This window comes from Odocoileus virginianus, chromosome 14 (genome assembly GCF_023699985.2).
Source record: "Odocoileus virginianus isolate 20LAN1187 ecotype Illinois chromosome 14, Ovbor_1.2, whole genome shotgun sequence".
Classification (NCBI taxonomy): Eukaryota; Metazoa; Chordata; class Mammalia; order Artiodactyla; family Cervidae; genus Odocoileus; species Odocoileus virginianus.
In genome coordinates this window covers 58005679-58017944 of record NC_069687.1, presented here as the reverse complement: position 1 = coordinate 58017944, position 12266 = coordinate 58005679, and the positions used below count along the sequence as shown (strand labels likewise).

The 12266-nt window shown below is 40.1% G+C and overlaps 1 protein-coding gene across 1 annotated transcript; it reads left to right on the top strand.

The window, feature by feature from the left end:
- Positions 1–245: 245 nt before the first annotated feature.
- On the top strand, positions 246–4078 carry LOC110152223 (small EDRK-rich factor 1). The gene is made up of 3 exons (XM_020915813.2): positions 246–411; positions 1422–1530; positions 3812–4078. The coding sequence occupies exons 1-3, from the start codon at positions 405–407 to the stop codon at positions 3882–3884; spliced, it is 189 nt and encodes a 62-aa protein (XP_020771472.1). The 5' UTR covers positions 246–404; the 3' UTR covers positions 3885–4078.
- Positions 4079–12266: the final 8188 nt, after the last annotated feature.

The window sequence follows — 12266 nt, the reverse complement described above, 5'->3', positions numbered from 1 at the left end:
CTAGTGAAGCCCCAGTGCCCCGGATACAGGGATGGGAAATCCGCACACGCTTATACGTCTCTCAGACGTATAAGGAGCCGCTTTCAGGACGCTACCAAACTTGCGCGGCCGAAGGGACCCCAGAGAGCGACCTCCGGTGCCACTCCCGCAGCTGCGGCTCGGGAGCCCCGGACAGAGCACAGCCCCGCCCTCCTGGCCGCGCACGCGCAGTCGCTCGCCGGCCACGCCGGCGGCTGTTGTCGGCTCTCGGTGGGCGGGGCCGCCGGCAGAGCACAGGCGTATCCCGGCGGGGGGCCGGCGGGGGCTCGGTCTTCCAGATCCACGCGTGGGGACGGCGGCTGAGCGTGCGAGGCGGTCGTTGCTTTTGCTAGTCATTCTCTTCCAGGCTCGGTCCGGTTGTCATCATGGCCCGTGAGTGTGCGGACCGGTAGGGAAAGCGGCGGGGAGTGTCCTGCGAGGAAGTCGAGCTTCGCGGCGCGGCGGGCGAGGAGGCAGGGGCGGGCTGGTGAAACCCCTTTGGTCTGGCAGCTGCGCGGACCAGGCTTTTAGTCCGCGGAGGGAGAGGGGCGATCGAGTCTTGTCCGGCCTGAAGGGTCCGGCAGGTAGGTGTCTGCCTCACAGGTGCGAGTTGACACGTAAGGAACCCCTCCCCGGAGGTGAGCCGTGTGGAGGAGATCCCTGGGAGCGAGGTGCTAGGTCTGGAGGTGGTCTATGCTGGTACTTAATACTTAGAGTCCGGAGGCCTAATGGGCACAGGGTCTCCTCCCTAGTTCTTTGTTTGGCCCTGGAAGGTACTGTCTTGGAAACATCTGTATTTGCTCGCTTATCAGTTGAATTACAATGGGCCAATTTACACGAGGGCGTCCCTGGTGGCTCAGCGGTAAAGAACCCGCCTGCCAATACAGGAGATGCAGACTCTATCCCTGGGTCTGGAAGATCCCCTGGAGAAGGAAATGGCAACCCACTCCAGTATTCTTGCCTGGGAAATCCCATGAACAGAGGAGCCTGACGGGCTACAGTCCATGGGGGTCGCAAAAGAAATCGGACACGACTGAGCGACTAAAAACAACAAAACGTGTGCGAGATATGCTCTGTGGTGTGGATCTTTCTCTCTTCATCTCAAAAAGCCAGACCTTATTTTAGGATACTGGCCCATATAGACAGACCATTGGAATGCCTCTTTTAAGAGGTCTGGTATTGATAGTAAGTGAGCACCTTAATGGGCACCATAATATTGTTAAGAACTGACGTGTTTACCTTTAAGCTTCCTCCTTGTCGTCAGATCCCTAAACACCTTTCCATGCAGTAGGCTGCTGGCTCATCTCTTCAAAAGCAAACTTCAGATCCTTTTAAATAAGAGCCTTAGAATGGAATTATTAATTTTGGAGATGGAAAAATAACATGACTGTTTCTCTTTGTAGGTGGAAATCAACGAGAACTTGCCCGCCAGAAAAACATGAAGAAATCCCAGGAAATTAGTAAGGGGAAAAGAAAAGAGGATAGCCTGACTACCTCTCAGAGGAAGCAGCGGTAAGTGATACTGAAGGAATAATCAAGTCACAGAAGTTTTCATTTTTTAAGAATGGAAAGCAGTTTTTAAGTTCTTAGTAGAATGAGGCCTAACCTGCAGGAACAGGTAACAGCTGCCCATCGGTTATGTGCCAATCACACTAAAACTATGTGGGGTAGTCATTAGCCCAACTCATGGATGAAGAATTTGAAGCTCTCAAGCTATAATTTGTCTTGCAGAGAATTTCATTCACCTCCACAACAACCGTAAGAATTTCACTTAGCTTCTGTGTGCAAAGAATTGTTAGGTGCTAAGGATAAACATTTTCAAAGCAGACATCCTTCCTATATTTGTCTGTATGACAGGTCACCAATTATATTGATAACTCTTTTGAGAGAGACACAAAGTATATGTAGCTATATCTTCAGAAGCCCCTGAATTGGAGAGAATGCCGATGTACACCCTTGATATATGACTATAAATGACAATATAAAGTTGCTACAGAAATACTTTAACACTACAGCTTAAGGTTTTTTTTTAGGAAAATCATCCATTTTTCCTAAAAAAAAAAAAAAGCGAAATTTTATTCTAAAATCAAATTTTGTGGTCCATGTGAAACTTGGAGATCAGGTGAATAATTGATGGCACAGGCTTCATTATGGCTTCTCTGTGGTCTTCAAGCCTGGCTACACATTAGAACCACCTGGGAAACCTCGACGTCTGCTCAAACCTATGTTTGAGCACCCAGTCCTGATTTAATTGGTCTGGGGTTGGATATTAAAAGGTGCTTTAGGGAGACTTCCGTGGTGGTCCAGTGGCTAAGACTCTGTGCTGGTCCTGGAATTAAGATCCCGTATGCCACCATTCTGCATAGCCCCCCCAAAAGGTGCTCTAGGTAGTACATTTTATTATACTTAAGTTAAACCTGATTTTAAAAGTTCCCTAGGTGATTCTGATATACAGCCAGAGTTTAATGAGGTTGAATCCCTTAATTACCACTTCACACTGTCTTTCTACGACATTTATTGTTAAAGTGATCAGCTTTGCTTTCAATTTGCTTAGATAGGAGTAGAGCTGAACCAATCAGTGGAGTGGTACAGGTCAGTAACCCTGAAATAATATCTTTGCTGGGAGACCTAGTACAGCTCGGCTTAGGGATAGCCACTGTTTAATGACTACCCACTGTTTACAAAGCTCTGTGCTAGGTGCTCTATATTAACATCTATTCATTCCAGTCCTGAAAAGTGGTATTAGCCTCAATGCATGCAATGAGAGATTGAGGCTCTGAACGTCAGTAACACTGCTAGTGTCATACAGCGGACACAGCAGAGTTTGGTTACAAACAGAGAATAACTTTTTATTCAGGATACCTCATTTTTTAGGGTAACTGTCTTGTTTTTCCTTCCTTCTCATTCTTTATTTTTGCTATTGGCTTTACAGAAATGTCTTAATGACATGGACAGAGCCACTCATCCTGAACTAAAACCTAATATTAAATATGCAGTGACAATATAGTAAAGAGTCTAGACTTTGAAACTGGACAGACCTTGGTTTTTATGTGATTTGAGGCAGATAAGTTAGCTCTAAGCCTTTAACTTTTAAACCTGAAACATAAAGACGATAACTCAAAGTTTTTGTGGGATTTAATTCAGAGCCAGAAAAGTGCCTGGCACATTGGAGCTGTTGAATATATAGTGATTTAATATGTTTTTAATATGGGCTCATGGACCATCCAGGCCAGGTAGTTTGGTCTTAGTTCGCAGTACTTGCAGGTTCAACCAGAGACACAAAGGGTTAAGAAAATGCCCTGAATATCCTGCTGGAGTGTAATCCATTTTTCATCACTAGCTATTTGGCTTTTGGCTTGTAAGAAACTGAATTGCTTAATATAATGACATCTATGTCCTAATCCTAGGCATCACTTAAGATATCTGGAACACTTCAGAAATGCCCCTTTCATGAAAAAATTTAGAGTGAATTAACTGTGTTGACAATCAAGAATAATCGCCATTATTTCTGCATATAACTGCCTCATGTCAAATGATGTGTATATCTGTGGTATATATGAAACATTAGGACACGCACATATACCTGAGTACAAATTGTATTCAAAATAAGACCTGACTTCAAAGAATTTCCATTCTTTGCCTTCCCGTTCCATCTCCAGCCATGAAAATGGAAAGATGTGAAATTGTATATCTTCTTTTTAATTGTCTTCTAAGACACTGAATGGATTATTATAGAATACAAGGGAGAACATAGTTTTTCTGTAACGACTTATAGCCTTTTTCCCCATTATAGGGACTCTGAGATCATGCAACAAAAGCAGAAGGCAGCCAATGAGAAGAAGTCTATGCAAACAAGAGAAAAATAATGACTATCTGGAAAACCTGGGTGCTACTGCTAACTAGGTGTATCATAAGCTCTATGATCAAGATTTTGTAGAGTGAACAGTCAGTACATGTGTTATATCCTTATAAAACTATTTTAAACTTTTCCTTCCAACCTGACTTAGTGTGATGTTTCAGAACCATTCTTCAAACAATAAAACACTAACCATGCATATGACATATTGGTGAACATAATTTTTTTTATCAGCAGTGAGCATTTATATAATTTATTAGAAAGGTAATATGATCAGGTAATAGTATCTTGTATACAAGTCTAGACTCTTTGCCATAAACTTTGTTAAAGTAGATCTTTAAAGTCTACTGTATAATAATAGTATAATAGTTTCTATATAGCATATACTAATATATATATAACATAGTATAACAGAATTTAAGATACATTTATCTAATTTTGCTTTGTAATCAACTAGTTTGCTTGAAGAATTTACAAAATAGTGCAAACCACTTGGAACAACAATGAAAATAGGGTAAACTAAATGAAGCCTCAATAAGAACTCTACTTAGAGCTTTAAAATTTTCTGGAGTAAGTGCCTTTTTTAAAGGCTTTTTTTTTTTAGAGCAAAATTAGGGTCACAGCAAAATTTATTAGCTTTCTGGTATACTCCCTGGCCTTACTCATGCATAGCCTCCCCGTTATGAGCATCCCCAGCCAGAGTGGTACCTTTCTTATAACTAATGAACCTACATTGACACATCATTATCACCCAAATTCCAGAGTTTACATTAGGATTCACTCTTAGTGTTCTAAGAGTGCCTCTTTTTTTATGGATAAGTTAATATTGTTTGATTGCAGTCTAATTGTTTCCACATGTAAGTGAAACTCTATGGTATTTGTCTTTGACTTGCTTCACTAAGCGTAATTCCTACCAAGTCCATGTACATTGTTGCAAATGGCAAAATTTCATTTTTTTTTAAATCGCTGAGTAGTATTTAATTGTGTGTATGTGTGAATCTGTACACACATATATACCACATCTTCTTTATCCATTCATCTGTTGATGGGACACCAGATTGCTTCCATATCTTAGCTATTGTAAATAATGCTGCTGTGCACATTGGGGTGCATGCATGTTTTCATTTTCTCCAGATACTGTAAAGAGTGTTATTGCTGGATATGGTAGTTCTATTTTTATTTTTTTAAGGATCTTCCATGGTGTTTTCCACAGTGGCTATACCAATTTACATACCCACCAACAGTGTACAAGTGCTCCCTTTTCTCCACATCCTATGTTTTATGTTTTTGATATATTTTATATCTTTTTATTTTATGCATTACTTAGCTTCTAATTGTAGTTTTAGTTGCTTTTGTCTTTTAACCTTCATACTAGCTTTTTACTGGCTGATCCACTGCCTTTATTATATATATGTGCCAAATTTAATCTGTTCTGAGACTCTTCAAAAATTTGTAATTTGATTTTAAATTTGGAAATACATTAACTTAGAGAAACTGACGTTTGAAACCTCACTCTATTCTGAAGTAAACATGCATATTTATTGCAAGAAGAATGAAAATATCATGAAGTGATGAATAACTTTAAAGTATTACTCAAATACTTGATTTTTCACATCATACAATTCAGGTTTTTACTAATCATCAATTACGTCTACCAGTACATGAATGGACAGATCTTTAAGAGTTCACCTAACATCTTAATGATGGTTCTAGTGATCTTGAACCAGATCTAGTTCTAGGTCACTTACCAATGGTACCAACTATAAACAGGGTGGAATCCTAAGTGTCTCTAATATGAATAAGGCAAACATGTGTTTTAGCCTGAGTTATCTTCATATTAACACAGATTTTCAGTAAAATAAAGCTGTGTTCTATTGTAGGGGTTATCTTTCATCTTCAAAACTTTATATGACGGTGGAACTTCCCTAGTGGTCCAGTGGTTAAAGGTCTGCACTTCCAATGCCAGGGGCATGGATTTGATCCCTGGCCAGGAAACTTAAGATCCCACATATCACATGGTAAAAAAAAAAAAAAAAAAAAAACTTTATATGATGGTGCACACAAGGTCCAAAGGATTACAACAGCTGAAGTTACATTCCAATAAAAGATATAATGAAGACTGATTGTACCACAAAGATTCTTTATGAGTCTGAGTTCTGTAATCCTATCTCCAGAATTTCTTTAGAGTGATAAGCCTTGAGTCCAAAGAGCTTGTTATGCTTGAAGCCACATCCTTCCTTTTTTTCTTTTTTTTTTTTGTGGCCAAACTGTGTGGCATGCAGCAGGATCCTGGTTCCCTGACCAGGAATCAAACCCACTCCCTCTGCAGTGGAAGGGTAGAGTCCCAACCACTGGACCACCAGGGAAGTCCCCCTTTATTTCCTTTTTAAAAAAATGAATAATTTTCATGTCTAAAATATCCTGTGTAGAGGAATGACTTTAGACTTTTCAAAAGTCCATTCTTGAGACTTCCTTGCTGGTACACTGGTTAAGACTCTGAGCTTCCAAAGTGGGCAGGGGTGGGGGGGTGGGGACTGTTTGACCCCTGGTTAGGGAACTAGTAAACAGTAAAAAATCTGCCTGAAATATAGGAGACCCCGGTTCGATTACTGGGTCAGGAAGATTCTCTGGAGAAGGGAATGGCAACCCACTCCAGTACTCTTGCCTGGAGAATTCCATGGACAGAGAAGCCTGGTAGGCTACAGTTCATGGGGTCACAAAGAGCTGGACATGACTGAGCGACTAACACATCACTTCAGGGAACTAAGATCCCACAGGCCTCAAAGCATGGCAGTAAATAAATAATTAAAACTTAATTCTCAAAAATCTAGAGAAAATTTCCATCTTCAAAAGAACACAGATATTGATAAGGAAGATTTCTAGGTTGTAGTTAATCATTAAAATTTAAACCAAAACAATGTTTTTTGATTAATTTTTATGGCACTCCCTTGAATGAATTCATTGTTCAAAGTACTTGATCCTTTTCATCTTTTTTAAATTTTGAGATAATTATAAATTCATATAAAATTGTAAAGAAGAGAAATCCTGTGTATTTTTTTTTACTATGCCTTGTGGCCTGTGGAATGATTTATATATATACATATATAACTATGTATACATACGTATTTATATATATACATATATAACTATGTACATAATTAATTACTTTTGCTCCTGCGGGGTTTTGTGGCTGTCGGCTGTTCTCTGGCTGCAGTGCGGGGTCAGGCCCCAGTTGCGTGCAGGCTTCTCGTTGCAGAGCATCGGCTCTAGGGCTTCAGGTACTTGTGGTGCACAGGCTTAGTTGCTCTGCAGAGTGTGGAATCTTCCTGGGCCAGGCCTCAAACAAGTACTGGAGATACCAAGGGAACATTTCATGCACAGATGGGCACAATAAAGGACAGAAACGGTATAGGACGTAATAGTAGCAGAAGATATTAAGAAGAGGTGGCAAGAATACACAGAACTATACAAAAAAGATCTTCACGACCCAGATAATCATGATGGTGTGATCACTCACCTAGAGCCAGAGATCCTGGAATGTGAAGTCAGGTGGACCTTAGGAGGCATCACTACAAACAAAGCTGGTGATGGAATTCCAGTTGGGCTATTTCAAATCCTGAAAGATGATGCTGTGAAAGTGCTACACTCAATATGCCAGCAAATTTGGAAAACTCAGCAGTGGCCACAGGACTGGAGAAGGTCAGTTTTCATTCCAATCCCAAAGAAAGGCAATGCCAAAGAATCCTCAAACTACCCGCGCCATTGTACTCATCTCACACGCTAGTAAAGTAATGCTCAAAATTCTCCAAGTCAGGCTTCAACAGTACGTGAACTGAGAACTTCCAGATGTTCAAGATGGATTTAGAAAAGGCAGAGGAACCAGAGATCAAGTTGTCAACATCCGTTGGATCATCGAAAAAGCAAGAGAGTTCCAGAACAGCATCTACTTCTGTTTTATTGACTATGCCAAAGCCTTTGACTGTGTGGATCACAACAAACTGGAAAATTCTTCAAGAGATGGGAATACCAGACCACCTTACCTGCCTCCTGAAAAAGCTGTATGCACATCAAGAAGCAACACTTAAAAATGGACATGGAATAACAGACTGGTTCCAAATAGGGAAAGGAGTACATCAAGCTTGTATACTGTCACCCTGCTTATTTAACTTACATGCAGAGTATACCATGTGAAATGCCAGGCTGGATGAAGCACAAGCTTGAATCAAGATTGCTGGGAGAAATCAATAACCTCAGATACGCAGATGACACCACTCTTTTGGCAGAAAGTGAAGAAGAACTAAAGAGCCTCTTGATCAAAGTGAAAGAGGAGAGTGAAAAAGTTGGCTTAAAATTCAACATTCAGAAAACTAATATCATGGCATCCAGTCCCATCACTTCATGGCAAATAGATGGGGAAACTGTGGAAACAGTGAGAGACTTTATTTTGGGGGGCTCCAAAATCACTGCAGATGGTGAGTGCAGCCATAAAATTAAAAGAGGCTTGCTCTTTGGAAGAAAAGCTATGACCAACCTAGACAGCATATTAAAAAGCAGAGACATTACTTTACCAACAAAGGTCCGTCTAGTCAAAGCTATGGTTTTTCCAGTGGTCATGTATGGATGTGAGAGTTGGACTGTGAAGAAAGCTGAGCACCAAAAAATTGATGCTGTTGAACTGTGGTGTTGGAGAAGAGTCTTGAGAGTCCCTTTGACTGGAAGGAGATCTAACCAGTCCATCCTAAAGGAGATCAGTTCTGGGTGTTCATTGGAAGGACTGATGCTGAAGTTGAAACTCCAATACTTTGACTACCTGACACAAAGAACTGACTCATTTGAAAAGACCCTGATGCTGGGAAAGATTGAAGGTAGGAGGAGAAGGGGATGACAGAGGGTGAGATGGCTGGATGGCATCACCAACTTGATGGACATGAGTTTGAGCAAGTTTCGGGAATTTGTGATGGACAGGGAAACCCAGAGTGCTACAGTCCATGGGGTTGCAAAGAGTCTGACATGACTGAGCGGCTGAACTGAATTGAGGGATTGAGCCTGTGTCCCCTGCACTGGCAGGCAGATCCTCATCCACTGGACCACCAGGGAAGTCCTGTTAGGTCCATCTTTATAGATTTTATGGAAACTGAGGTTTTGGTTAAGGACTTTCCCCAAAGTCACCCATCTAGTTAGTGGCAGGTTAAGAATATGAATCTAAGAAGACTGAATTCTGAGCTTCCAGACTTTGGACATTTGTTTGTGTTTATTGGCTCTTTTGTTTTTTTCTTCTATGACTAGCTTACTTTGCTGTTTTTTGTATTTGACAAAGCTTTTTTTATATATATTAAAGAATATTCAATTTTCTTGTTACAAATATTTCTAAACTATTGTTTATCCTTTCATTTTACTTCCATCACTTTTGTCAAGAGTTGTTATTTACATGATCAAATGCCTAGTTTCTTTTTTTAATTGAAGTATAGTTGATTTACAATGTGTTAGCTTCAGGTGTATAGCAAAGTGATTCAGTTATACATACATATATGTGTATTTATTTTAGATTCTTTTTCCTCATAGCTTATTACAAAATACTGAGTTCCATAGTTCCCTGTGCTATACAATAGGTCTGTATTCATTATCTATCTTACATCTAGTAGGGTGTATATGTTAATTCCAAAATCCTAATTTATCTCTCCCACCCCCTATCCCCTTTGGTAACCATAAATTTGTTTCCTATGTCTGTGGGTCTATTTCTGTTTTGTATATAAGTTTCTTTGTATCTTTTTCTCTTAGATTCCACATGTAAGCAATATTACATGTACTTCACTTAGTACAATAATCTCTAGGTCTATCCACATTGCTGTCAATGACATTGCTTCCATGTCTTAGCTATTGTAAATAGTGCTCCAGTGATTATTGGGGTGCATGTATCTTTTTGAATTATGATTTTCTCCAGATATATGCCCAGGAGTTATAGGGTTTACAGGGATTACAGGATTATGTGATAGTTCTATTTTTTAGTTTTTTAATGAACCTCCATACTGTTCTCCATGGTGGCTGTAGCAATTTACATTCCCACCAGTAGTGTAGGAGGTTCCCTTCTGTCCACACTCTCTCCAGCATTTATTTGTAGGCTTTTTGGTGATGGCCATTCTGACTGATATGAGGTGATATCTCATTGTAATTTTAATTTAAATGTGTAGTTTCTTTACAAACTGAAGATGCAGACTGACAACCAGCAGACTTGTCCTGACATGTTAAAAATTTTTACTGTGAACTTGAATGCCTTTGTTTAGGATGGGAAGTAGGTGGAGTGAGTGGGGGTGCAGAGATAGAGGGATAGTCTTGAGTTAACTGATTACAGTACCCAGCATCTGTTATTGCTTACTTCTCTTTAACTCATCTCCTTTACCTGCCTGACCCCCAAAATGTATTTGAGTTTTCAGTCCTTGCATAGTTTCTTATTTCTGTCTTAAAATCTCCCCTATCCCAAAGGTTACTTTATAAAAAGTCACCTAGAATGTATTTTGGTATATGATGTGAGGGAAATCAATCCAAACTTTACATATTGGATGAGTGATTATATCTGTCCTTTATGAATTATGCTACTATCTGTCCTTAATATCATTCAAATATTCTTCCAAAACATCCTTTGCAATTTTCAACTTTCTGCTGCTTTAATAGTAAGCATTCTTGTACACAAATCACTGACACATCTCTGATATCCTGATCTATCCTTCAGATAGACTCTGAAGATAAGGTAAAGGTGAGGAACTAATTGGTTTTGGTCTTTTGTTTATTGGCTGTTCCACATGACAATACCGATATATATTACCCTAAGTCCAATATCACTGCAGATGGTGATTGCAGCCATGAAATTAAAAGACGCTTACTCCTTGGAAGGAAAGTTATGGCCAACCTAGACAGCATATTAAAAAGCAGAGACATTACTTTGTCAACAAAGGTCCATCTAGTCAAGGCTATGGTTTTTCCAATGGTCATGTATGGATGTGAGAGTTGGACTATAAAGAAAGCTGAGTGCCAAAGAATTGATGCTTTTGAACTGTGGTGTTGGAGAAGACTCTTGAGAGTCCCTTGGGCTGCAAGGAGATCCAACCAGTCCATCCTAAAGGAGATCAGTCCTGGTTGTTCATTGGAAGGACTGATGCTGAAGCTGAAACTCCAATACTTTGGCCACCTGATTCGAAGAGTTGACTCATTGGAAAAGACCCTGATGCTGGGGAAAATTGAGGGCAGGAGGAGAAGGGGATGACAGAGGATGAGAAGGCTGGATGGCATCACCGACTCAATGGACATGGGTTTGAGTGGACTCCGGGAGTTGGTGATGGACAGGGAGGCCTGGTGTGCTGTGGTTCATGGGGTCACAAAGAGTCAGACATGACTGAGCAACTGAACTGAACTGAAGTGGAAACTTGTTCACTAATCATTTGAGTCACTTACTTGATCATGGCAAGTTCCAAGATTCATTGAATGTAGGTTTTTGGTGTGAAAATTCCATATGCACAAAGACTGGTTCCATTTCATGAAGCTAAATTTTTTTCTTATAAGATTTATTTTCTAAACATGTATGAAAAGTTCTACATTATTGTTGGTCAGATTACAGAACAATCTGCCTTGAAGCCAGTATACAGTTTTCAAGATCATCAGAGACACTGTTCTTTTAGTTCTTCAAAGAAAATGGTTTGACTTGTTTTACTTCTTGTTATGTAAGATTTAAAAGTATATACATATACATCAACTTATTTGTGCAGCAATTAATCAATCTATGAAGCCATGATTTACTGTTAATGTTAACCCACACCGTCTGTTGGCATTTCACGATAACTTGAAAACAGCTCCAGTGACAAAGGGAAGGCAACTGTAGGCAAAAGAGCTGTTGCTGGGAAAGAGTTGTTTCTTTCAACAGCTGCCTTTGGACTGCTGTCACTTTCCTCACCAACTAGATCAGATGCTAAGAAATGGCCCAGCAGTCCCTCTTCAGTTCCTTTTCGCTTTCTGCCATAAGGGTGGTGTCATCTGCATATCTGAGGTTATTGATACTCCTCTTGGCAATCTTGATTCCAGCTTGTGCTTCATCCAGCCTGTCATTTCACATGATATAAGTTAAATAAGTTAAATAAGCAGGGTGACAATATACAGCCTTGATGTACTCCTTTTCCCAATTTGCAACCAGTCCATTGTTCCATGTTTGTTTCTAAGTGTTCCTTCTTGATGCGCATACAGATTTCTCAGGAGGCAGGTAAGGTGGTCTGGTATTCCCATCTCTTTAAGAATTTTCCACAGTTTGTGTTGATGAACAGAGTCAAAGGCTTTGGCATAGTCAATAAAGCGGATGTTTTTCTGGAACTCTCTTGCTTTTTCGATGATCCAATGGGTGTTGACAATT

What these genes read in the sequence shown, in the direction of transcription:
- LOC110152223 (XM_020915813.2), top strand. An exon ending in ACCTCTCAGAGGAAGCAGCG is followed by an intron (nt 1,531 to 3,811) that starts GTAAGTGATACT and finishes TCCCCATTATAG; the next exon opens with GGACTCTGAGATCATGCAAC.